Source organism: Kryptolebias marmoratus, linkage group LG13 (genome assembly GCF_001649575.2).
Source record: "Kryptolebias marmoratus isolate JLee-2015 linkage group LG13, ASM164957v2, whole genome shotgun sequence".
NCBI lineage: Eukaryota > Metazoa > Chordata > Actinopteri > Cyprinodontiformes > Rivulidae > Kryptolebias > Kryptolebias marmoratus.
In genome coordinates, this window is record NC_051442.1 from 4,333,033 (window position 1) to 4,359,304 (window position 26,272).

General features: G+C 35.9%; 1 protein-coding gene across 13 annotated transcripts in view; it reads left to right on the top strand.

Annotated features, from left to right (window-relative positions):
* ncam1a (neural cell adhesion molecule 1a) overlaps positions 1-26,272 on the top strand; it is a 244,496-nt gene that overhangs the window by 178,596 nt on the left and 39,628 nt on the right. For 7 of the 13 annotated variants that reach the window (XM_017419868.3, XM_017419872.3, XM_017419869.3 and 4 more), the window contains exons 5-14: positions 227-364; positions 1,430-1,547; positions 3,524-3,684; positions 4,230-4,372; positions 9,211-9,240; positions 13,121-13,271; positions 15,208-15,392; positions 15,652-15,748; positions 18,608-18,775; positions 25,631-25,756. In XM_017419868.3, the coding sequence (XP_017275357.1) occupies positions 227-364; positions 1,430-1,547; positions 3,524-3,684; positions 4,230-4,372; positions 9,211-9,240; positions 13,121-13,271; positions 15,208-15,392; positions 15,652-15,748; positions 18,608-18,775; positions 25,631-25,756 (1,317 nt within the window). The remainder of the gene's footprint in view (positions 1-226; positions 365-1,429; positions 1,548-3,523; positions 3,685-4,229; positions 4,373-9,210; positions 9,241-13,120; positions 13,272-15,207; positions 15,393-15,651; positions 15,749-18,607; positions 18,776-25,630; positions 25,757-26,272) is intronic. The other 6 variants (XM_037979001.1, XM_017419870.3, XM_017419875.3 and 3 more) reach the window with 1 other exon arrangement.

The window sequence follows — 26,272 nt, forward strand, 5'->3', positions numbered from 1 at the left end:
ACTTTATGTAACTTTTTATTTACCCTGCTGAAAATTAGGTTGACTTTGCTTTTGAACATACAAAGCTAAAATCAACCAAAAAAGGAGAAACAAGTACAATGTAAATAACATACATGCATTAAAAAATGTAAATTCATACAATGGTGGTGCTTGTGTGATCTCAATAATCTTAACTATTTTAAAGTATTTTGCTTCTGCCTGTTTTTCTTTTCTTTTTGTTTTTTAGTCCGATACAAGATCATGGAGAACGGCCACCTGCAGATACGTGGCATAAAGAAGTCCGACGAGGGCCTGTATACATGTGAGGCTCGTGTCATGGCCAGGGGAGAAATCGACTTCCAAACAATACAGGTCGTCATTAATGGTGAGGGATCGCATCACCTTCTACACCCTGCCTGACCTGCTGTCTACTGAATGGCTGTTACTGTTCAAAATAGAGGGATACAATTAGGATGACTCTCAGATTCAGAAAATGGTTTTTTTAAAGCCTAATAAGTGGTTCATAGTATTTGCAATAAAAATATCAGGTAGCGGATCTGTCCTCTTGGCCTTTTTGTTCTATATCTGTTCATGTAGTTACTGTGATTATTGTGAAGCACAAATAGATGCATTGGATTTTGTGTGAACTACCTCCCTCAGTGTGTGTGTGTGTGTGCACAACATGTTCATGCCCTTAACTTATGCATTTGGTTATTGGATGGTTGCTACAGGCCGATTTCTTGAATGTTTTAGTCCACTTTATTTCAAATAAGATAGTTCGCTGTAAGAACAAAACAAAAACATTTTGAAACTAAAATAGCCTAGGCAAAAACTACACAACACTATTTTGTATCTAAATAGCAAAATACTGTATTTCTAAATTCTTATGCTCAAACAATGTGTGCAACACATAGAATGTGAAATATGTACATATACAACGAGTTTGTGTATGTGTGGTGTGTATGTTTCAACAGAGAGATCACTCTGCAGTCTTAATTTGCTTGTTATTTTTACGATCCTCAGTGTGGCTCTCAGCATTCAAGCTGTGGCTGAAAAATCAACCTACTTCCTATATTTTCTGTCTCCCAGCAACCAGTATTGAATTTGGGCACAGTTTATACATATGCTCCCTCCCAGCTCTGGGTTTTACCCCTGCATCACACACACCATATATACCACTTCCCTCTTTTAAAAGGGGCTGCACAGCAGTTTGGCCAGCTTTATCATGGCAAGCAAAGTAAAAAACGAGAGAGAGATGAGCATGCTTCTTAGTATGAGGGAGAAATTGATGATTCTGTGTCGTGTTCATTATTTGGTCCCTGTATTTGACCATAAAGTCTGTACCATGATGGTTTGGTACGAATACATGGATCGTTACATCCCTAACTGACATACTCATGTATTAATCTGAATTTGGATTTAAACATTTCTGTTTATTTTTCTGTTTCAGTGCTTCCCACCATTTCGGCTAGAAAGTCCGAGGTCAATGCTACGGCTGACACTGGTGGATTTGCTTTGTTGGCTTGTGATGCAGATGGGTTCCCTGAACCTACCGTTACCTGGGCACAGTATGTCATTTTTCTGTTTTGATAAGATTAACGAATCATATATAGGGATCAGATTAAATCAGATCAGACAGGAGGAGACCTGAAGCACCATAAAAGGCACCATTTTTTCCCCAAGACCCCTGTAGGAAACATGATATAAAGTGAAGGAGTAAAGAAAAAATTTCTTGAAAGATTTATGCATGTTGCAAGGTAAACAATATCTTACATCTTTCTCCAAAGCTGGATTACAAAAAAAAAATCACACACACATATATATATATATATATATATATATATATATATATATATATAAGCTAAAAGCAAAGCATACAGTGAATACAGTTTTAAGGCAGTATGTACTTTTTCTGGAAGTAACATCTTATCATCTTCAAAAACATCATGGCAGCCTGCAAGTCTATAGCAGTGCATTAAGGATATTCTCTCAAGAGCATTGCAAGATAAATTGAATACCAGTGCTGAATTGTATTGAATGGCCCATTTAAAGGTGCTTAAAGTAGTTTCATAATGGTCAATAATGTTACATATTTAATGTAAAACTCTATAACTATAGTCTTCACAGAGTAAGTTATTTTCATGGCTGTATATTTCACTTCTGTGTCTCTAACTTTGAGAAGAACTTTAAAGAAGCTCTGCTTGCTTTCTTACTGAACAAAATTTGTCAAGGAATTTTTTATTTTGCAGAAGGCCGTGCATCATTAGGGAGGACTATATTGTACAATGACTATTGTTTGAACAATAGTGTGATTACACAGGAAGTTGACTTTGTTATATGTCCAACTCTTAATGGTCAATCTGAAAAACCATAGGAATATCACCAGATGACAGAACAGACACTGAGCAGATTCATCATCAAGGGAATATTTTGTCACAAGGCGTTATACCACTGCTACTGCAGGGTAAAGATGTAAATGATGACCAAATTGTTTGGCAGGAAGCAAAGACTGAAATCTGTTTTACAGAACAGAACAGTATGCATATGATGCTAAACATACAATCTGAAACATAAGATCCTCTAATGTCCTTTTAAAATGTGTTGAAGGCACTGCTATGTAAATTCTTCTTGAAAAGTTTCTAAAATAATCAGAGCGCCATTTAGGAAAGAGATTAAGTTTAGTATTCTGGTGAGACCTGCAGGAGTTCCGTCTTGTTTTTGCAGCCAACAGTGCTCGTTTTTTTTTTTTTTTTCATTTTTAAGTTTGCTTTTAAAAGATATCTAGCATGGCATACTTCCCATTTTCAATAAAACAAAATGTTTAAATATTTTATCCAAGTTGAAGCCTATGAGCAAAGGTGTGCCAGTTATGTTAAAAAAAGGTATATTCTTGCAAAGCCAAACTGCATTCATTTAACGAAAGAGGTGCAGATTCACTTTAGCTTCGCAGAAGCACATAACGGTGCCTATTATGTTTGTTTACGACACCTTTGAGTTCTAACAATGTGTACAAACAGCCAAGAATCATTTCTTGTTGCAGGTGTTTGCTCAGTGTGCTGTCACATTTATGGTGCATCACTGATCACTTTGATGAAGCACAGCAGCAGCCCGCCTGTGAAAAGGAACCTTTACATGAAGCATTAGTTTGCAGAGATGTGGAGTAAATAAAATTACTGAGCTTGGGTTTTGCTCACAGCTGTTTTCAGTGCAGCTAAGCTGATGTGTGATGTTGTTCTTGGATCTAAAGAAGATGCTAAAAAAAAGGTTTAGGACAGAAAAGGAGATTGTTGAGAAAATAAGGGCTGTTGCACAGCTCTTTTTAAAAACACAGATAAATAAAAGAAAACCAAAACCAACAAAAGCTATAGAAGCTGTGATTTTCTTTTTCTATTTAATATCCTTTTACATCTTTTTTATTTGTCTCACAGCCCTTGCTATGTGCCAAATAAGTTAAGAAACCTATTTGTAGCCCGCTGAAGTTGTTTCAATGAAGGCTTGTGATGTGAACCCTTGCTGGTTTTTTTATTTTTTCCTGCTGCTACAGTAACAATGCTGTCCTTGAAGACGGTGACAAATACAACTTGAACGAGGATGGTTCTGAATTGATAATAAAGGATGTCAAGAAGGTGGATGAAGGAGATTACACTTGCATCGCCAAGAACAAGGCAGGAGAGAAAACAGAGGAAGTCAGCCTGAACGTGTTCGGTAAGAAAATGTCTTCATTTGTGTACATGCTTGCTTTAAGAAGAGGTTTTTTTTTTTTATTCTGGCCTTTCTTGTCACACTCATTGACATTTGCTGCACATTCCTCTACAGCTTTTCCAGTTGCTAGATGTGGAAACGCACACAATGAAGCATGCAGAATGCTCTGTTGAAAAGTAATTAGGCTACTTTTTAGGTTTCTGAAAACACACAATGTATCACAGAAGATTATTCTCTGAGAGGAACAATGCTGTAATATGTTTGTGGCTTCATAAGTCTCATAAAAATATTTTGAATACTTGACCAGAACAATAAAAATATATATTTTTTAACAGCTATGTTTAATGTAGTTCTGGAAATGGTTTGAATGATAAATGTCTAAAAAGGTGTCAAACAAGTGGATGAAATCAAATATATTATACAGAATCAGCCAGTTTTGACAAAGCTTTTGAGATTCCTTTAATGAATTTTGATTTACTTCCTTCTCAATCCAGAATCAGCAATAAATGAGCATTTTGTTTTAACAATCTATGCTGTTGTTTTTCTAGTGATACCCAACATTACCTACTTCAACAACCAGACTGCCTCGGAGTTTGACGAGGAAGTCACCCTGACCTGTGAAGCCTCAGGTGATCCCACACCCACCATCTCCTGGAGGTTTGGAAACAGGGTTTTCACAGAAGGAGAGCAGGTAAAGTTTGATTTTACAGTTAGTGTTTTTCTGTGAAAGTAATTAAAACCTTTAAGGGAATTGTTGCTTTGAATGAACGCCACTTCAAAAAACAGACATTGTTAAAACAGATGAGTGACATGTTTATGGCACAGGAGGCCGGGTTCTAACCAGTATGCAGTATTAAAACAATAAAAATATAGCAAAAATCTTCAGTATTGTTGGCAATCCAAACCATGGGTTTAAAATTGATGAATCTATGTGGAAGATGCTGATATTCAACTTATTACTTTTAAAAAATCCTTTATTTCTGTCAAAAAATGTATGAATACATTTAAACAAGGAAGTCAAAGAAATTAAGTCTCAACTCCATGTTAAGGCTTCATTATATCTTGCTGTTACTTTTAACAGTCATCACCTCCAATTCCAGACTCGGTCAATAGAACAGAATCTTTGTTTTTTTTTCTTTGTTTGTTTTATGCATTCAACCAAAATTTCCACTAGCCTTCTAAATTTATCACAATGTTGATGAATAACTTGGTTGTGAATGCCAGACGAGAACGTTTGCAGTTTGCCATAAAACCCATTCACATTCATTTACGTGGTTAATACCAGCCTGTGTTCAATTTTTTAAACTTTACTCAGTATTAATTAAAACCTTCTAAAAGAATATTTTGTGTAAGTGCTGTAAAAAGTGCAGATTTTACAGAAAAGTGCAAATGAGCTGAAAAATTGGAAAACTAGTCTGTGATGTTATCCTAATTATTATTTTAAATCAGATTGCTTTAGCTCACTTATGCTGCCCTGCCAAAGTGCTTTAAAAACCCACTTTAGACACAAGTAGTCTCCCCTTTTTTAAAGATGAACATGATGCAAGTAAAAAAAAGATTACGATTATGTTTAATGTGCTTTCATGTGTATTCTTATTTTCTGGGCTGCTGGTAATAACACTAAATTAAAAACTACAACATGGCAAAAGTCTTAAGTATGGAGCTATGGGTGCCATCCGTGTGCATTTTCTTCGGTACATTGGTCACAGTGTTCTTAGCCTGATAATCTTATTCCAACTTTGTCTTAGTGTCTTATCAGCTCATTAAAATTGTATAGATTTTTTTAAAAAAATCATCTTCACGTCTTGTTCTGACAACATGTGAGCAGTAGATGGATAGGTTGTTCAGAAAGGTAATTTTCTGCTGTGATTGCAGTAAACAGTATTAAGATAATTACCTCACTGCCTCTAGCAGGTTTGTGCCTTTAGAAACACCAGTGGTTTGCTCTTCAGTTTGTAAACAACAAAATAATTAATACGCACTGCTATTTCATCTAGCAGAAAAAAAATAGGTATCGTGGAGTTTTGTCATACCAAAGATTGATAATGATTTGTTCACGGACTAAAAGGTGGCCTTGAAACATTTGCTTCAGGGCAGCAAGAAAACAACAAGATTTGGTTTTAAATTGTTGTTTTAACATTGAACTAGTCTCTGAGGCCATTTGCTTTGATTCCTTGGTTCAAAATCACAAAAGAACCAATATTTTTTTAGCCTGCATCAAATACAGTTGTTGTATAAAGGATGCTTCAGATGATAGAAGCTGGAAAGTGAGCTGTTCTTATATAGTAACTGCACTGAAAGCACCTGTCCTGTTACGTCCCAAAGGACACAAAGAGACTCGGTTGAGAGATATTTAGGCCACACTGGCCTACTTTACTTCACATGCTTTGTCAGCTGCTGCCTTGTGATGGATTGTGACTTCAAGCTGCCATGTGGAGCAAATGTTACATCAAACGTAACACAAAGAAATTAACCAATTCTTGGACAAAGGTTAGACACTCTGTGTCTTTGTTAAAAATAAATTATGGTAAACACACATTAGAATCTTTTATTAACCAAACATTTACATGAACACCTTAAAGCCCACAAAATTTAAAGTTACTAAGTTTATATATTTGGAAACTCAAGCCTAAATATGAATCTTTAAATGTCCACATTTATATTTATGGATAATCCACAGCCAGATTTGGTTTAAATATCCCCAGTTTTTCCTTATTAACTGTGCAATTCATCACTGCCGCTGAGCGAAAGAAGTCATGGCTGGATTGCGAGTTTCTTAATGTTATCTTCCACCTGCACAACACGACTTGCCTTGCCCATCTCCATTCACAAGTGTCAACAAATGTCTTCCATTCACAGCCTGTCATCACCACTTTTTTTCCCTATCGGTCACTGTCAGAACAATTTCGATTTTATGTTGCTGCACCCAGAAAACGTCCGCGATCATTTGGTAATAGTACTCTAATTTTCTTTGGGTTGTCATTCATCATTGGTTTTCCCTTTGCCACACTCCGTCGCCCGTTTTTGCTCTATATTGCAGCAGTCTGATTGCCGAGCACAGACATATTCATAATGATGTGCAATGACAGAGCAGTAATTTAACTGAACTGCTCCTGCCTCTTTTGAATACACCTGTTTTAGTATTATTTTTTTAAAAGAACATGTGATGATACTATTGTGTCATTTCAAAAGGATTTCAGTGTGAAGTTATTTGCCTAAGATTTAATGAATAAGCGAATCAGCCCAGATCAGAGAAAGTGCTGATCAGTAAGAAAAGTCTCCAAGTGTCAGCAGTGGTTCACCTATAATTAGTTTTGTTGCCTTGTTTTTCTCAGCGTGGCCAATTCTTTATTACAGAACATTAATTAATAACCAGCTGGGAAGGCCCCATGCTGCGTCAAGAAAAATATGCTTTACTTTGGCATTTTGGTCAGTTCTATTTGTCACTGTTTTGAAGTAGAATTGCCAAGAAATTTTACTTTAACAATGCATTTATTGCCAAAAATATTGGAAGTTGATTATACCACATATTCAAATGATTTTATGTTCTGAATATTGCCAGTTAGTGTGATTTATTCAAATTGTTTTAAAGGGATTACAAGAGTACATTGTTTTTCTATTTCTTGATTAAACAAAAAAAAATTCTTTTTTTTTTTACAGCAAAAATGTTGAAATACAATATATATAAAAAAAATACCTCTACAGCAATTTTTCTGTATTTTTCTGTAAAATCAAAAGTTTACAGGTTTTATTTATTTAGCTTTTTCTTTTCTTTTCTTTTTTTTTTTTTAACCATCCATCCATTTTCTTTACCTGCTTCTCCTTTCCGGGTCCTAGGGAGCTGGTGCCCATCTCCAGCAGTCATTGTGTGAGAGACAGGACACACCCTCGACAGGTTGCAAGTTCATCACAGAGCCACGTAGGCTACGTTCACGCTTCTAGGCAAATGTGACCCAATTCCAATTTTTTTGCCCCTTTGCGACACAGATCGTGTGAACATGACAAACCCAATTTTTTCAGATCCACCCAGGTCTTTTCCGTATGTGGTAAGATGTTTTGCAAAGTGACCTCAGTGTGAACGTTCATGTCGTATTTCATCCGACTATTACACTGGACGAAAAGACAGTCTCTCACATTAAAGTCCCTTTACTCTTGGTTCCAACTTTGCATCTACACATGCCTCTGCACAGAGGCAGCAGCCACAGCTCCAAAAAAGGTCATTGTTAACATTTGCGCTCTTTTTCTTTTTTTATCTTCTTTTACGAATCGGATGCACAGTGGGCCCTGATTGGACAGCAACTTCAAAATCAATACACACATGCTAACACTTGCAGCGTCCATTTTTAGTTCCGTAAACTCAGCGTGCGGAGTGTGACGTCATGTCATCTTCTGCACATGCGGGTCATTTCAGGAATTGAAAAACTGTTAACACTGGAGTCCGATGGAGGTGGCATTTAAAATGTGATGTGAATGACCACACAAAAATGTTTGGATTTGAGCAAAAAATCAGAGTTGAGCGTTAAGATCTGCAGTGTGACTGTAGCCGTAGAGACAACCAGCCATTCGCGCTCTCAGTCACACCTAGTGACAATTTAGAAGTTACCAATTAGGCCCCAGGTCAGGAAACGATCCTGCAACATTGTTGCTGGGAGGCAACAGCTCTAAATACTACACTGGTGTGCCACCTTTTTTAACCAGGATATAAAAATCAATTTAACTTGCATTGTAATCCTGTATAATCCATCTGATATGTGAATGAATTTGCTTTGACGTCAATGACTTGTGAAGTTTTTTTTATTCATAGTTTGAAAGTTCAGCAGTTTGACATCTTGGTTTTTGCTAATAACTCTGGTGGCAGAAGCCATCATTTTTTGTTTGCAATCGTTATCTTTGACATTTTTATGGGTTCAACTAAAAATATGAGAACAAATTGTGTCTTTGTCTGAATTGCCCTGACATTTATTTTAAAATTGGATCCTTCCTCCAGACGTGTGTTATGTGTTGTCCCTTGTTGTGTTTTTTATGCTTCAGTAGTTTATAAATCAGGGTTTAGTGGTTTGTTAATCAACAGCAAAAATTACCTGAAAACCTGTTCAGTAATAAAAATATAGTGAAATTTAGTAAAAAATGCACACTGCAGAACCTTTTCACTAGTCCATTTTAGAAGAAGTCAAAAATGTCCGGCTCCTTTGAACCAGAATATAAAAAAAGAAGAAAAAAAACGAGAGCTTGCTCAAGATTGTAACTCACACAGCAATTTCAGAGTCTATACAATGATACTATTGAAATATGGTATTCAAAAAAGCATTTGCATTGGAAGAAAACATATTCTTAGACACGTCTTGCACTAAGCTGGCAACAGTTTAAGGTGTTTAAAGGTAATGGGTTAAAATATTCAAACTCACTGGTGTGATCTGTAGATTATTGCAGATAAATGCAGTCTGAATTCAGTGAATCCTTTTCTAAAAGCTTAAATTGCTCCACTATATCCATATCTGTCTTTGCCTCCTTTGTGTTTGTCCTTTTTAGGCTTCTTGGACGCGACCAGACAAATATGAGGTATTGCTACTAAATTCTTTAGCGTGACTCAAGTAGTAATACCCCAAACTTACACTGTAGACTTCCTCTTTTACCTTTTTATTGCAGAGCAGAGGTGTTGTCATCTAGCTCACATTTAACACGCTCTATATTTTAGTTGTAGCTTAAATGTGTAGGCCATTAGACACATTGTACAGTTAATTTAATCCACTTAGTTCCAGTACACATTTAGCCTTGCCCTATTTACTTGTCCCTGTTTATTCTTGTCGACAAATTTAATCTTGAGACACATAGATGGTGACGGTATCTCAAAGTTGTTCCATGTTTTTCAGCCATGCTGTTATTTTCCAGCTGCATGGTCTGGTTAGATCTCAGACTTCAAATTATTTGGTGAAGAAAACTATTCTTGCACCGTGTTTTAAATAGATCAGCAATTTCACAGTCTTAAACAAAAACACTATCTGCTCTGCTGTGAGCGAGCCATGACTCTAACCCACATAACTCTAAACACTGGTTTTTCAATGACACATCTTTTTGTCATGAGCAAGGGGTCTGCATGTTTTACTTAAACCACTTGCCTATCTGACCTGTTTAGTCACCTGGGACCTCATTTATGCTGGGTCAGCTCACCCCAATGACAAATGCATTTTACTTGTCCCTGTTGATACATTTAAAGTTGTTATTTTTTCATCCAGGCTGTAAGAGACACTGTTCTAATCATATGGGAAATCTCTTTATTCATTTTCTAGTACAGTTGATGAGATGGTGTCAGTAGCTCATGATTATCCATCCAAAATGGAATAAGAAAAAGTGAAATTAATGAAAAATATAATAACGGTTGAGGTTTTGTTGGAAAGACATGCAGTCTCTTGGCCTTTCATAAAAGGAGTCCCTTACAAAACAACAAACATACCCTAACAAGCTAACTTTTCTCACCATGCACTCAACAAGCTAAACTAAGAATGAACTTTTCTCACACTGCATGAACAAAATAAACACTCATATCCAAAATCCTAATAATTGTTTTCCTCTAAAAGTGTACAGTTAGTTTTTGGCCTTTAAGTGACAGCTTGGGTTCCTTTGTGAAGATTTAGGTCATTGCAATGGTTTCTTTGACCTGGTGTTACTGTATATCTGTGTCTTATTTTGTTACTTTAAATAACAGTTGACTGGATTTCAGGTTAATGGATCCAACAGGTCGCAACTGCATCATATGCATCAGAATTTGATTGTTTTGTTTGCAAGATATTACTTTTTGTGACTTTTTAAAAAAATGTTTCATAACATTTTCTTTTGCTTTTCTGAGCAAATGATTACTTTTGTTTACTCTGACCTATAATTCTTAAAGAGTAATGTTTCTTTTATTCCCATTCATTCCCAATTTATTTGTTATTCTTAATGTGTTAAAAGGTTTAGAGTGTGCAAGCTCAAATGTAAAACCAAATAAAAAACTACTACTATCTGGATGTGCAGATGAAAAAGCAGTCAGCATCTAAGTTGGTTCTTAATCCCATGGCATTTCTATATTCTTCTGTGAGTGGGGATCAAAGTTGATGTATTTTTGCAGTCGTGAAAACACAAAATCTTTTTTAAATGCTATGACAGCCCACTACAGAAAATCAACTCCTACTATTTCTACGAGCACAGAACTGTTCAACAAATCAACAGTCGTGGCCTTTTATGTTACACTGGCTAAAATTAGGCACATTACAAATATAACAAACTAAATGTGTCATCAAAGTAGCTGAACGCTTTTAAAGACTAGAGTGTAATTCCACTGTGATTCCGTTTATTTATGTGCACTTTAAAAACCAAACCAACCTGACATTTAAACAGCAGCATGGTTTGAGCGTAATAATTTGCTTGTCAATAGCTGTGCTACACAAATCAATCAAGTGGTCCCTGTAAAAAATTGGCAAAAATCACACGTATGTGATGTAATTATCCTGTATTGTAAATTGAGAACATAATATTAAGCCATATATTAGATGTGTATATATTTAAAACAAGACAAAAATTCACAACATTCCTGTTCAGACTTTCATTCAGGCATTAGTACCTATGGTTCCCTGGAAAAAGTCTTGTTCTTAAATACTGGTCTCAAGAATTACTTTGCATATGAATGTGTTTAATAATCCAGCATGCCATTAATTTAACATTTATATTTGCAGTTTTTTAATCTCTATAGAAATTTGATGTTATTTGCAATACAGCATATACATCACATTGGCATACAACTGTTTGGGTCATTTCTTAATTTATGTGAGTAGAAAATAAACTCATCTGAAGAATGTTGGAAAAATGATTTTTATTTTTTACCTTCACTCCTTGAAAAAACCTGCCTCAACCTTAAAAAACTTAACTATAACTTAGCTAAGATACACTAAGTGCTCACTTGATTGATTACAGGTTTGACAATTTTGACCAAACTTATACTTAAGTTTGTGAGAACAAAAAAAGATGGATTTGTAACCGTGTTAGTTCAGCCCTGCAAAGCAAAGCAATGGTTGCATACTAAAAGAAGAACAAGAAAAAAAAAAACATGTTTTTAATGCTTATTGTTACAAGTCTGTACCACTGAAATCAATTTGATGACCGGTCAAAGCTGAAATATTACCATTTCTTTATTGGAGTTAACTAATAAATCACTCTCAAAGGCTTGGCTTTTTTGCTTCTGTTTCTGCAGTATCATTAAAGTATTATTTTCCATTAACCTTTCTCTGTTTACATTCTAACAGTGTACTCGCACCAGCTATTTTCTGTGTTGCTGCAGCAGTGACACAAGATTAATGCTGCCCTTTCAAAAATGTTTCAGGACACTCCTTAAGATCTTCAGTAAACAGCAAACTATTCCTTCCAAATCTGCATCAGCGTGTGTGCACGTGTATATATATATATATATATACGTGTGTGTGTACCACTATGCTAATACAAAATGTATTATTAAAATCCAAATGTGCCTGAAACATTGTGGCAGCTGGGAGGAAGATGTATATCCCCGGTTGGTGTGAATAGTGTGTTGCCCAGAAGGAAGAAGAAAAACTGTTGCTGTATTTATCAGGGCCACAGCATTTTTTTTTTTTATTCATAATGTTATTTTTTTATGTTTTAAGTCCATCACTGAGAACTACTGGCTGGTAACTTGTTTACAGAAATTATATAACAATACAAGCTACATTAAAGTTCTTGGATTAAACCAGATTGTGTTGCTTAATTATAAAAGTAAGTGGGGGAACTCATGCCAGCTGTTAACTTGTTGGAGCAAAACCTATCCTTAGTAACTCCTCAGACTTAGAAAACAACAGAAAAGGAGGCAGAGGTGTGATGCTCTAATGAAAATAAAAGCAAGATTTAACAAGCTAATTGCTCTAACGGTGATTATACTGCTCTAGCTGCAATTAGATTCCCTGTAAATCTGCAACCAGACATCCATAAGCTAAAGACAGTATTCGATGCACTACAGGCGTTTGTAATTCTTAGATCAGGGTTTTTTATTTCTTCTGCTGCCTTCCAGGATGAGCCAGAACAGTTTCTTAGAGGTCTTTGTGGATCGTTTTTGTTATTATTTAATTTAAAGATCAATGTGCGAACACTGACTAATTGAACACCTACTTTAATATAATATTTTTTCTCGTTTACAACCAAATGTTAAAATATAAAGGATATAAGATGATGTACGTGTCAAGAAGGATGCAACCAGTAATACTAACAGCAAGTTCTAATCAATGCCAGGTTTCCATGGTTCTCTCCATCCAGCTCATCATTGTTGTAGTATTTATGTTCTTTCAGAGCACCTGTCAATTTTAAATGTAGCTCCCATCTTTGTGGTAGAAAAAAAAACAACATTTTTTGTGAAGGTGACCTGCATGTGAGAACAATTTGTTTCATTTCTTCTTTGTAGAGCCTTGATAAGAATGTTGTGGTACGCAGCCATGCACGGGTGTCCTCCCTCACCTTAAAAAATGTCCAGTTCACGGACGCTGGCCGTTATCTCTGCACTGCCAGCAACTCTATTGGTGAAGACAACCAGCAAATGTACCTGGAAGTCCGCTGTAAGTCACTTTACTCTTTTACACTTGACTGAGTGTTTAATCCCCTATTTTAACACACACATCCTCTCTAGTCTTATTTTTTCATTAGAATGTATGACATGGTTTAACCTTGACATGGTTGAGTTGAACATTTCTAGACTGAACCCTATTGCCAGAATGAAAAACACAACTACTTATTGACATCAAATCACATTTAAATGACATTATATAACTGATGTAAGAGGTGATTTTTCATCATGTGCCCAACATTTTTTTAGAATAACAAATGTTTGGGATAAATTTTCTTCCAGGATAAATTAAATTCTGGAAATCAAAACTGATGTTGGATGCCAAACCAACCAGTCCACCCCNAAAAAAAAAAAACACTTTCTGAAACTAAAAATGTACTGACGTATATGTCTAAGTCACTTTTTCTTATCAAGTTAAATGGTACAGCGTCTCAGAGAGAGAGCAGACTTCAACTAGGTCAGTGCTTTTTTAGGCTTTGGGAACAAGTCCTAATTCTTTTGATGAGTTTAAAGTGTCATGATGAGACATGTAGATGACGGTGGTAGTTGTAGCAATGATTTTACAGAACAAGATTGTTAAAATGGGTCTTGTTCTGTGGGTTACTAGAAATTCTACTCATTACACTGGCTTGACCATAAGAATCATCAGCATTACAAGAGTCTCTAAACCTCAATTTGAAATCTAACTTTCTATCAGTAAAAAAAGAGGGGAAAAAAGACAATGGGTGCCTAATTGGATTAATAAGTCCTGTTCTTGATGTGCTTGCGAGATATCATCACAATGCAGCATTGATAGAGTTGTTTGAGGACTTGCAGTAAGACAGAGTAATCAGCAAATAATCAGGTAGCTGATTCATTGTTGCCAAGTAATTATCGATAAGGAAAGGTACTTTTGTTGTGAGCAGAGCTCTCACTCCCTGTCCTCTATCGCCACTCACACAATGAAGACGTTATCTAAGGATGGAACCGCCTATCTGCTGCACAGCGTGATCCCATTAGCTGGGCTCGGTTTATCTGGGTTTGCTGCTGAGGCACTGATACAGTAGAAACATGTTAAAATGGTCTCTGTTTGAGCTCCACTTTCCTAGCAGCAAAAGTTTGTTTAGCATGAACGTCTTAAAAATTTGTTTTACAGATTTATCTCTGTCTTGAGGACTTTTTGCTAGTTTTTGTCATGTTGTTTCTGCAAGTATGAACAACTGAATAGCAGTAAAATATTTAAGTTAATGAGGTATTAAAACGGAATGTTTAAGACAGATGTATTTCCTTATATATAACCTATATACCAAAACCTGGCCTGACAAAGGAATTTTGTAGGTGTTTGTTATACTATTTTAAAGTGTGCCATTTCCTTGAAAATATATTTTATCTGGAGCCTTGATAAGTGCTGCCAGAGCAGAGAAGTGCTTTAGGGAAAGATAGAAATATTTCTAATCCCACAATTCTTTACTTCTTTAAGACAGAGGACTTAATATAGACATGACTGATTGTATCATTTTGTATTTTTTTTTCTTATTATTATTCTTTTCTTTTCTTGTCCTTTCTTTTGAAAAGAGCTTTACCAAGCATCATTATAATAGTAACACTTAAAATTTAATTTTGGATGATGGACCCCGAAAAGCCCTTAAAGATGAAAAATTCTATTTTAGTGAACTTCAGCTGATTAGATATGTATTTAAATCCTTTTTTCCCTTTATTTCTCTCACTGCTTTTGTCACTTGAATACCAGAGACATATCTTGAGGCATCCATCAATCAGTTAGGTTGGATTTTCTAGTTTAAAATATCATATGTTCCATTCCTGTAGCCCTGACAATTGTTGGAATGTCTTTATTTATTTATTTTAATTTTTTTTTGTTTGTTTGTTTGTTTTTTGTTTAACCCATGCCTGATGCTGTAAATTCCAATTTCTGTTGATGTTTTTTTTAGATACTCCAAAAATCTTAGGTTTAGTGGCGACATACACATGGGAAGGAAATCCAGCCAACATAAGTTGTGTGGTTGATGCTCACCCCGGAGCCTCAGTGGTTTGGTTCAGAGATGGCATCCAGCTGACAAGTCCCAACTCAACCAACTTGAAAATCTACAATACGCCAACCGTCAGCTACCTGGAGGTGAGGAACCAGCCATCTCTAAGTTCTGCAGTACTGATATGCAAAGGCATAAAACACACAAAGAAGCTGTGACAAATGTATATGAAGTTTCAGTGTGGACCCCCNAAATTGTAGTAATAAATAAACTAAAAATACTAAACAACTTATGTGAGACTGAGGAGTGATTTTAAATGATGACATGAAAAGCTAACAAGTAGTCACAGACCATGTCTAATTGAGTTGTACCCATGAGTTTACATGTTATTTTTTTGTCTCTCAGATTACACCGGAGTCACAAAATGACTTTGGGAGCTACAACTGCACAGCAACTAATGCGATGGGCACCGAATCCAAAGAGTTCCTTCTCATTCAAGCAGGTTCGTTCACAAAAATAAGAATAATTTTGAAAAGCGTTCTAGTTATTTCTCTTTCAACTAGCAAAATTAAAAGCAAGGCTGTTTGAAAAAACAAATATGCACCTTAAATGATGAAATGATGAGCTTATCTGTAATGCTTCATGCTAAAAATAAATGAAAAGCAGGTAAGGAACATCTTTAATCTCAACCTCTGCTTTTCAGTCTTTACTCAACAATGAGTTGAAAATACATTATCCAACATTAATCCACCTGCCTTCAGCAAAATGACTTGTAGGAACAAAAGGCATGTCAAATGATCTGAAATATTTGAAGGTACACATCATTTCAGAAACTACAGTGTGTAAAATGCAGCATCTATGTCATATCCTACATGCAGCATTTTGAACAAGCTGCAGCAGAGTGAGCTATTTTCAAATCATCACACTGTCAGACATCAGGCAGTAAAATTAAAAGTATGAATGACAGTTAAATTTATGGTACTTCTTTGCAGTAGTTCCGGCTGTGCTAACTACATTTTCAGAGACATCCACTTCAGTGGAGTGAAGATGATGCTAATTATCTGGAGATGATTTTACAGGGTTGTCGCTGTGATATATGTGTGATTGTCCGTCTACAAAAATAAAAATGGATTAGATTTATCTTGAACATAACTTTGTGATATTCCACATTTTAAACTACACAGAGATGACAAGAAAACTGCTGAAATCACAGTAGATCTCCACTTAAAGCTGTTTTTTTTTTTTTTTTTGCCTTGCCTTGTCTTCATTCTGTATGCAAATTGCTTTGGACCTCTGGCAGGTGATAGGTCGCTCAGGATCTCTAAATGCTGTGTTGTTGAATTAATTGTGGTGACACCCTTACTGCCATTGTGTAATATCCTGTGGGCTTTTCGAGGTAATTTTCCTGCTTTACCACAAAATTCATTAGTATATCTGAAATAACTCCCTCTAACAGCTGACCCTGACAAACTTAGCAAATATATCTTCTTCCTTGGTTTTCTATGATATGTATAAAATAATATAAAACAAATTTTATATTAAATGTTTAAATAAAAGGCTAAATAAATCCTTATTATTGTTCAGATAGTTCTTTAATGAAATAGCTCAGGAAAAGTAAAATTATCAGTCAGGTTTCTGTGCTCTGGGGAGCAGCTCCACAAAGTTTAGGGATGCGTGATTTGCAGCAACAGTTAGTTTAATTTGTTGCCCTTTAAGCATTCAGACTCATTGTGGAATTCCAACGAAGGAAAAGCTGCTTTAGTGTTTATATTCAGACAAGATCAAAGTCCAAAACCTCTCTAGTGACCACCAGGAATTCCAACATTTTTTAGTTTGAATGTACATCTTAACCATAGTATTGATAGAGTAGTATCAATAAAATATATCAGTCTTTTATATTTAGCTTAATCTTTTGTGAAAATTTGACAAAAACATGAAAGAAATGACAAGTTATTTCTCACGTCTTGAGGATTCTAGCCTGAGGAAGCATATATTTACTGTATTATGCAATCAAACCATGACTGTAAGGTGATAAAAAGATTAAAGAAAAAGCTGTATGAGGGACCCAACTTCCTCTTTTCCATCATAAAGTTTTCCTCTTGAAAGATTAAAACCAGCGCAACTTGGTTCATGAAAGAAAGTTAAACTATGTGGTGTGCTGTTTCTGTGACCGTGTCGCTCAGTCCTTTAATCATGAATCAAAGTGCTTTACAGGCGTGAACTAAATCTGTCACTGGAAAATCATTTAGTCATGTCTAACAGTTCCTCAGTCGTTTGGTAACCAGAGGCGTTGCAGCAATAAATGCAGATCTGTCCTTGTTAAAAGCATGTGAAAATGTTGGTAAGACACACATGCAGCCCAGCAACCACATACAGAGAAGATACTGAACTTTCTTCTGTGAAAGCAAAACAGTTCTTTTATTTAATTTCCTTTTATTTGGTGACCCTAACTTACATACGTAAATCCATATTTACATCTTCTTGGTCTACAAGTAAAGGTTTATGTTGTAGCATTATTGTAATATTAATCAGAGAAAAAAATTTGGTACGACTATTATCTATTTTCATATTTCAATTCGTAATATAGGAAGATAGAAACACATAAAAAGCCTCATAGATTTATAGCATTTTGACTGAGGCACTTTGGTGTCGACATCACAGGCGATTATTGACATAATTTACAGTGACTGGAGTGAGAGCTGCTTTACATAATAACTCACAAGGTGCCGCAATAAAATGGCAGCTTAATGACTGCTATCTTAATGCATCAAAAATCAGCATTCCTTGAAGAAATGCATATTGGTCACTCCCTTGCATGCCAAAGTTTTAAACAATAACATGAGTGCTCATCTGTCATGGTAGCAAACAATTAAACAATAGACTATTTTATACCTAATCGCTGCAGAGACCTTTACGATGAAGCAAAAATCAAATTACAGTCTAGAGACACAAGAAAATACAGTTACTGCAACCTGGTCTCTTTAAACTGATGCCAAGATTTTATATAAACATTTAATGTAACACAAAGTGAAAGTGATTAATTAAGTCCAAAGGTTAGAAAGCAAAGTGAACACATTTAAAAAACAGCTGCCCTTTTTGCACAGTTGCTGGCATATAAAAAAATCCCTACCGGACTGCTAATGTTTCCTTCTGATAATTCATACAGATCAAGCAAAGTCAGTGTTATGTGGTTGTGCTTAAAAGCACTAATGAAGACTATAAACAGCCTTCATCGGTTAATTCGAAGAGTTAACAGCTGTTTGTGTATGACTGTCTTTCATGCACTTTGTCACGTTTCTTTTGCTTTTTAAAATTAGCTTTTGTAAGTAGAAAATGTCTTTTTTTCTGTCTGCTGGTACAGAGGTTCCATCATCACCAGAAATCCAAAAAGTGGAACCATTCTCAAGCACAGCAGTGGTAGAGTTTGAGGAACCTTACTCCAGGGGGGGTGTGCCCATCATAAAGTACAGAGTGGAATGGCGTTTGATTGGAAAAGAGTGGACCAGCAAGGAGTACAACACTGTGGATGGTGAGTTGTTTTTTTATCTTTTTCTGGATATAATATACATACTGTATACAGAATTCAAGCATAGTTTCACAGAAATATTCAGACTCTGGGAGCAGACTGAAAACTGCCATAAAAAAGCCTGAGTCATAATCACTTTCAAACATTTCCCTCAAAGGGGGAATAAAACTTATTGAATGTGGTATCTGTACCTACAACTACATCCACTACACATTTGTGTCTGATAAGGGGGAAATGCATCATCTAAATTTATTAAATTAATTAACTTTGACAATAATGCAATATATTTTATAAAAATGGAACAATTCCTCTATTTTTGTATTAAATTTCTGAAACACTAGTTTAAAAGTGATACATGAAAAATTATACTAAATAAAAATGTGTATTAGTATAGCCTAAAATGTAGTTTTAGGATATTTTCATGGGCTTATCTGATCTGTTCCCAAAAACGAGAAAAGTTAAAAGAGATAAAAGAGCTGTGGATTTATCTGATTGTTTTCAGGTGAAATTTATGTCGTCAGCGGTCCAGTTTATTGCTTGTGATACCAGAGCTGCACATTATGATGAAGGTCATACATTTCTGCAATTCAATTACTGTTTGCCTTACACTGTTGTAAATTGCTTTATGTTGGCAAACAGATTGAATCAGTTTGTCAGGAGGGTCTGAATGGCCAAGCAACCCATTATTAAAACAATTGAAAATAAAAAGAAAATAAAAACAGAACTGTTCAAAAATCTTATCCCTTATTAGACAAAAAATGCAGATTAAATTTGCAAGATGTTTTTTTATTAGATCTTATAACAGCTTGCCTTGTTCCATCTATAGTTTAAGTTTTGTTGTTGTTGTTTGTTTGATTGTTTGCTTTTTTGAACGGTATGTCTTGGATGATCTTTTGACAACAAATTTGAGTTGGGCTGGGGTCAGATGGGCATTTGATTTTAGGTTAATAATGTTACTGTACATTCTATAGAAATCAGATATCATATCTGTAACCTGCAGTTCTTACTCATAGTGTGTCAAATGCTGTTGTTCTTTTAGGACTGCACAGTGACACAGATCTGCAGAAACAGCTGTGATTGTTTTGGTTATTTAGTTTTAACAGCCAACAGCATAGCTAATGGTACTGCTGCAGCAACAGTGTGAAACTACAGCCTTATGCTGCCTTCCATTTACCTCAGAAGCTGGAATTCAGATCTGAGAATGATGTCAGACACAACTTTATTGTTTTTTTTTTCCATTTGCAAGTCAAAAAACCTGTACGATTTGCTAATTGTTGTGCTCAGTGACCAGACTAACTCCCATTAGCATACAATTCAATAACAATGGATTTCTCCACATTCTGTGCATTCAATCACAGGAGCAACATGCTCACTGACAGTGATTTAACAGTAAGTGCTACATGTGGGACTACATTACTGAGAAACACACTGACTGAAATAAAATGCAATATTCATTCCTGCAGCTTTTCATGAATGAGACAGCCATATTGGATTTTGCGATCATGGCTGGTTAGGAATCTCTGACTTTCCAAGCCAGAATTATAACTTTGGGGGACTTACAAGTTCTGACTTCCCAGTACAAATGGAACACATCATTAGCCACAAATGCTACAGCTAGCGTTAAACAGTTTAGCTTAAACAATAAATGAAACAAAACATTTTTCAAAGTTTATACGGAAAGTGCAACATTTTAATTAGCTTGCTGATCCATTGATTTATATCTGAATGATTGGTTTACAAATAAAAAAAAAACAATGACAAGTTGTGTAATATGTCATATTTTATTTTGCTGTGAGTATTTAATAGACTGCAGCCACAACATGCAACAAACATTTTTGCTAGTTTAGCAATGGCAGGTAATCCAAACATGACAGTAGGTGATGTCAGGAACAGAAGTAGAACACAGTGTAGCTGAAATGACAGGGAGTACAGACACTGACAGGCCCCAGATAATATCCCTGTCCCACTGACGGCTTGTAGCGCTCACAAATCTGGATGGTTTTCGTCTTGCCTGCCACATGGGATGTATCAGTCAGTGGCTGACAGGCTTAGCTGTCAGCTCAAGGCCCAAGAGCTGCCTGCCATGCAAACATAGTCACAAAACAGAGCACATGGATCATGCATGAACAGTAAATGTTACCAAAAATACCTCACTCAGTCACAAGAGCTACTCTGTCTCAGATAAAATGGAGTATTTTCGAAGCACTGGATAGACATTCTTTGTTAAGAGTTGTTACTTTGTAAATTCAGAAATACTCAACTCTGAGTTATTGAGGCAACAATGTGTCTAAGAGGAAGAGAGCAAGCTATGACTGAAAACAAATAACCAAGTGGATAAATTGTGTCAATAAAGAGGCTCTTGAATCTGTCACAATACTGTGAACCAGAGCTGCCATCACATGTTTAAAAGCAGTACTGCCAAAAGTATATAGCACCTCATCCCTACAGACTATAAGCACACAGAATCCCTGCAGTTTAAATGTGTTCTTTAAGTAGGTCTGTACACAGTCAATAATTTAGATTTGAACATTAAGTATTGTTTATAGCAGTGAACATTAATGTCTTGCGTCCACATTGTGCCATCATGGTTAGATTATTGAACTATTTCTATTGCAGTTAAAAGTTGGTCCAAAACTTAGCTACAAGATTACACAAAGATCCTGTTTCACACTCATATTACTCCAGTTCTTATCTCTCTATGCTGAGTTCAATTAAACCTCTACATTGACATCATCAAGACTATTTATTCTGCCACGACGGAGGCTAATTTGCTGTGTATTGCAACATGCATATAGCACAGTATTAGTACACACAGTTTGTTGTGTAAATATTATTCCCAGCCAAAGGCCAGGGCGAGACCATTGCACTGCACTAGAGATTGAGCTCTGAAGTTTGTTTCTGAAAATTGCAAATCCCTGACACACTTCACCTCACATCAAACCTCCACCCCTCAGGTCATGGGCAGCCTGGCCTAGACTAGAGTCTGATTCTAGCAGCAGGGTGACCTGTATCCAAAAGGCAATCTGTTGTTGGATGTGGGGAAGAGAGAGACCCGTTACCTAGGCAACAGGAGAGGCGCACCCTGCACAGGAGCCCCCAGGAGAGTGATACACTGGAGGAAGGGCTTGGTTTGCACTCCCGGCTATTTGTACAGCCTATCATGGGAAAACTATTTTGTAAATTTTAGCAGAAAATCACACAACATTGTGATAAACTAACAAGAGAAGTCTGTTGTACAATATGAGGGATAAACATAGTTCACCTGATTCTCTAACCTGAGCTGTGAGGGAGCTATAAAATTCAGGACTTAATTTAAGCACCTCCTTGTCTATAAAGCCATAAATAGTCAGGCTCCTGCTTATGTAAGTTTTAAGTTTTGACCCCTTAGGCTTCTAGACACTTAAACTCTGGCAATAAATGTCTTTAAGTGTTCCTCAACCGAAAACTCGAGGGAAATGTACTTTTTCTATCCTAGCTCTCAGACTATAGAGCTGTCTTTCTCTGGAAGTCAGGATGGCAAGCTATTTTTAGTGATATAAATCGCCGCTGAAGACCCAATTACTTTTGTACTTTTGTGTTTGATTCACCAGTTTTAGAACTCCCTTTTGCCTTGTTTTATTATTTTATTTTATGATCCTCAAGGTACTCATTGCAAAAACATACAGACTGGACAAAAAAAATCATAAAGTAAGAAAGAAAATCTGCACAATTCTTTTCATATCAATGCACAATGTGTGTCAAAATTAAAAATTTGAAGGCAAAATTTGTGACCGGATGCCAATATGTGTTTACCTACAAAAAGATATATATATATATATATATATATTGCTTAATTGACAATTATAAGATAAAGAAAGCCTCGAGTATCTTGAGGGCCTCATCTTTTAACAACTGTTTGTGGTGTACTTGCCAAACAAAAAAGTTGTTACAGAAATGTTTGTAGGTGTCACCTTTTTAAATTTATTTTTAAAAATTATTAATACTTTGGATGTCTTGAATAATTTCTTAATATTACCAGCTTTTGCATTTTTTAGCACGGATTTCCTTAGGCTGTTGTAAGTGCACAATGTAGAGAAACATGCGCTGAAGAGAGCTGATTCTTTACCAACTGCTGGGTTCTGTGAAGATAACCTTTTTCAGAAGCAGCAGGAACCAAATCACTACAGGCTGGCAAGAAATTTCATCAAAACATGAACTGTTGCAGCTGTGACTTCAATTTTATTGTAATGGTAAAAGCCTGCTCTAGGTTCATCTGCACTCATGCTTTCTGGCTGTATTCATGCAGTTTCCTCTTCACAGTCACCAATGCTGAGTTCGCTGTGAAACACCCTCTCATTGACATGTTAATCAAAGACGTGGTGTCACAGTACTGGAACAGTGTTTCTCAGGTATTCTGTCACTGCCTAAATTTGCTCCGGCCCATGAAATTATCCTTCTTTGCGTTGCACTGAGAGATACCAGCCACATTTTACAGCTGAAGTCCTAAAAGCTCACACATATGTAAGTCTTTCCATGTTGCATGTGCAGATCCTGCCTGAATTCTAATACTGTTGAATTAATTCTGTTCGTCCATGAAATTTGCATTTTAAGATTACACAGACAGCCTCTCCTAATTGCTTTCTTTTAGTATTACACCTGATGGCCCTTGTCCTACAATAGATCTTTAATTTAATTTGTTTTCAGGAAACAAGAATACCACAGAGCCCCACAATAATTATTATTTGGCTTTTTTGTGCGTTTTTGCTTTTAACTAGGTTGGCTTACTTTGTTCCCATGCTCATCTTCTACCTCGTGAAGCAACAATGACTCCTCTTTTGGTCGAAATGTTAGATTGAATCCCTGAGAATTATCCATTTTAAACAGGTTGAAAAGAACAAAACTAGTAATCAGACATGCTGCTCAAACAGAATCAACATATTCAGCTTCTATCCACTGCCCTTATTTGCTTTATTAAACATTTTTCTTTTATTCTGATGTGATTTAAGTGTACACTGTGCAAATCAAAATCCAATAAAACTGAAGCCAAAGTACACAGTTTTTTCTCTGCGCCTTTGTATCTAAATTATGAAAACAGCCAAAGTCCTAAATAAGATTATTTAATAATCCCCTGACTTTATTATCTATTCAGGGTAAAATTAGTACAGATCAGTAAGTGCACTCTAAGAAAGATAATAAATATTGTACAAAGAGCTGCAGTGATTACTATAGAGGAACAGCCAAAATAGGAAGCAAGGAAAGAAAAGCAAACCCAAAACAACAACACAACATCCCTGACGAAATTAAAAAAGAAAAAGAATCATATAGTGGTTTTGTAGTCAGTTATTAGAAAATCAGAAATTGTATAAACTTATTTGTTTGCCCATTAGCTTTTAGATAAAGCCTTTTTGTTCCCCAGGACACATTCACATAAAATGATACAAACAAAAACATAAAGACAAAAATAAAGATAAGCAGCAACTTCATATCTCTCAATTTCACAGGAACAAGATAAGACAAAACAAGCTAAATGCAGCAGAGCAGGTGAGCTGGCTGTACAAAAACAAAGAAAAAAGTAAATAACAGAAATAAAGTCTACTCCTAGGTTTTTCGTCAGTGTTGCTATTACAAACTGTAATCCCAAAAGAAAAACATAATCATTCTTCTCTTTGGTTTTTATAAGTTATTGTAATTTCATGCACTTTTATTTGAATGAGATGTTATTTTTTTTAGATGAAGATATTTTTTAAACTGGAGAGTGAATCTGTGTAAAAAACAGAAGAATCTATTTTTAGCAGACACCATAAAAACAACAATTATACTGGCTTATGCATTTTCCATACATTAGCATATAACCTAAAAGCCTTACATTTTTTGAAGGAAGGCATATTGGCTACTGCATTTCATGCTAAAGCTTCAGATTAAGATTATCTCATGTTGTAGCCATTTTGGTCAAACCTTAAAAAAATGTAACACACAATCTCATGCGAGTATGTGTTGTGAATGGCTCTCAGCTACAACCACAACAAATGTAGCTAAATGTCTGTGTAATTGACTGCTTTATAGCCATTTTATGTTTGCTAAGATTAATTAGCCATGGCGACCATCCTAAATTCTTAATTCTAAAGTTAATCAATTGTAGATGTACGTTCAGTGATGATGTCTGAAAGTTTCATTAAAATTCACCTAATGGTTCTTGAGGCTTTTTGCTAACAAACGTGGTAGACTTTAACAGTTGATGCTGAAATTTAAAGAAAACATCTCGTGCCATAAGTAGCACTTGAAGTGTGTGAATGATTATTAGCTACAACTATACTAAATTTCAGGTCAATATCTGTAAAACTGACTGAATTATAGCAATGTTTGTGTTTTCTAAAATGAGCTGGTTGTGGTGGCCATCTTGTTTTAAGGTAGTTTCATAATTCTATCCAGTGTTTTGGTGAGATATTTTGCTAACAGACAGACAGAGTGGACTGCAAATAGTCCATTGTAAAATGTTAAATAAATGTCGTATACAATATGTTAGAGCTCAAAATAAGTGCTGAGAATCAGTTTCAGCTACTACCACACAAACCTTTCACTTAATATCAGTAAAATTGACTAAATTATAGCTGTTTTGGGGATTCTTAAGTTCAGATGGCTCTGGCAGCCATCTTGTATCGGGTTGGCCCCAAATTATAATCAGTTGTAGATGTACATCAAATGATTACTTTCTGCAAATTTCATAAAAATTTTGCTAATGCTACAGACAAATGAAAACAGACATGAAGACACTAGTTTAACTATTATCACCTTCAATAAAAAATACAATTTCTCTGTTTTACTTTAACAGTTTTCCTGGAAAAACCTAGATATGAAATAACCCTGCATACCTGTTTACAGACATGACCAGGATAACCATCACTGGACTGAAACCGGAGACAGCCTACGAGGTCAAGATGTCGGCCATCAATGGGAAAGGTGAAGGCGAGAGCACCCTTGCCAGACCTTTCAAGACAAAGCCAGTCCGTAAGTGCCTCCCTCTCCACTCGTCTCCCCCACCCCTGACCTCACAGCTTTGAACCTAATGCTGCAGCACCCTCCGCCTCCTGCTTATGACTAGCAGAGTCCAGCTGCTTCCAACCCCACACTCCTCTGTTCTCACGCCAAGTCCCACCGTACTCCTTTTTCGTCCAGGCAAGGCGAGTCAGTAATTCATGACACCACCACTTCATAATTCAACTGCTTAATATCATTAACTCCAGAAAGTATCTTTCATAGCTGAGTGGTATTATTTTCTTTTATCCTCATAATTGTATGCACCGTGTATAGTAGACATTACCTTTGTGGTTTACAAAGGCGTTTTTAGCACACAGCGAAAGTGATTTAGAGATTCTTCTCTGAAAAGTGCTTGCACACTCTTAAATCTGATTTAAACGTCAGCGTGAGGAGATGTCAGGTGTGTATTTATAGATCACTGACAGCATGCATTTTTAATATTGTAGCCACAGGTCATGTCCTGTTGAAGATAGTTAAGGCTTTCTG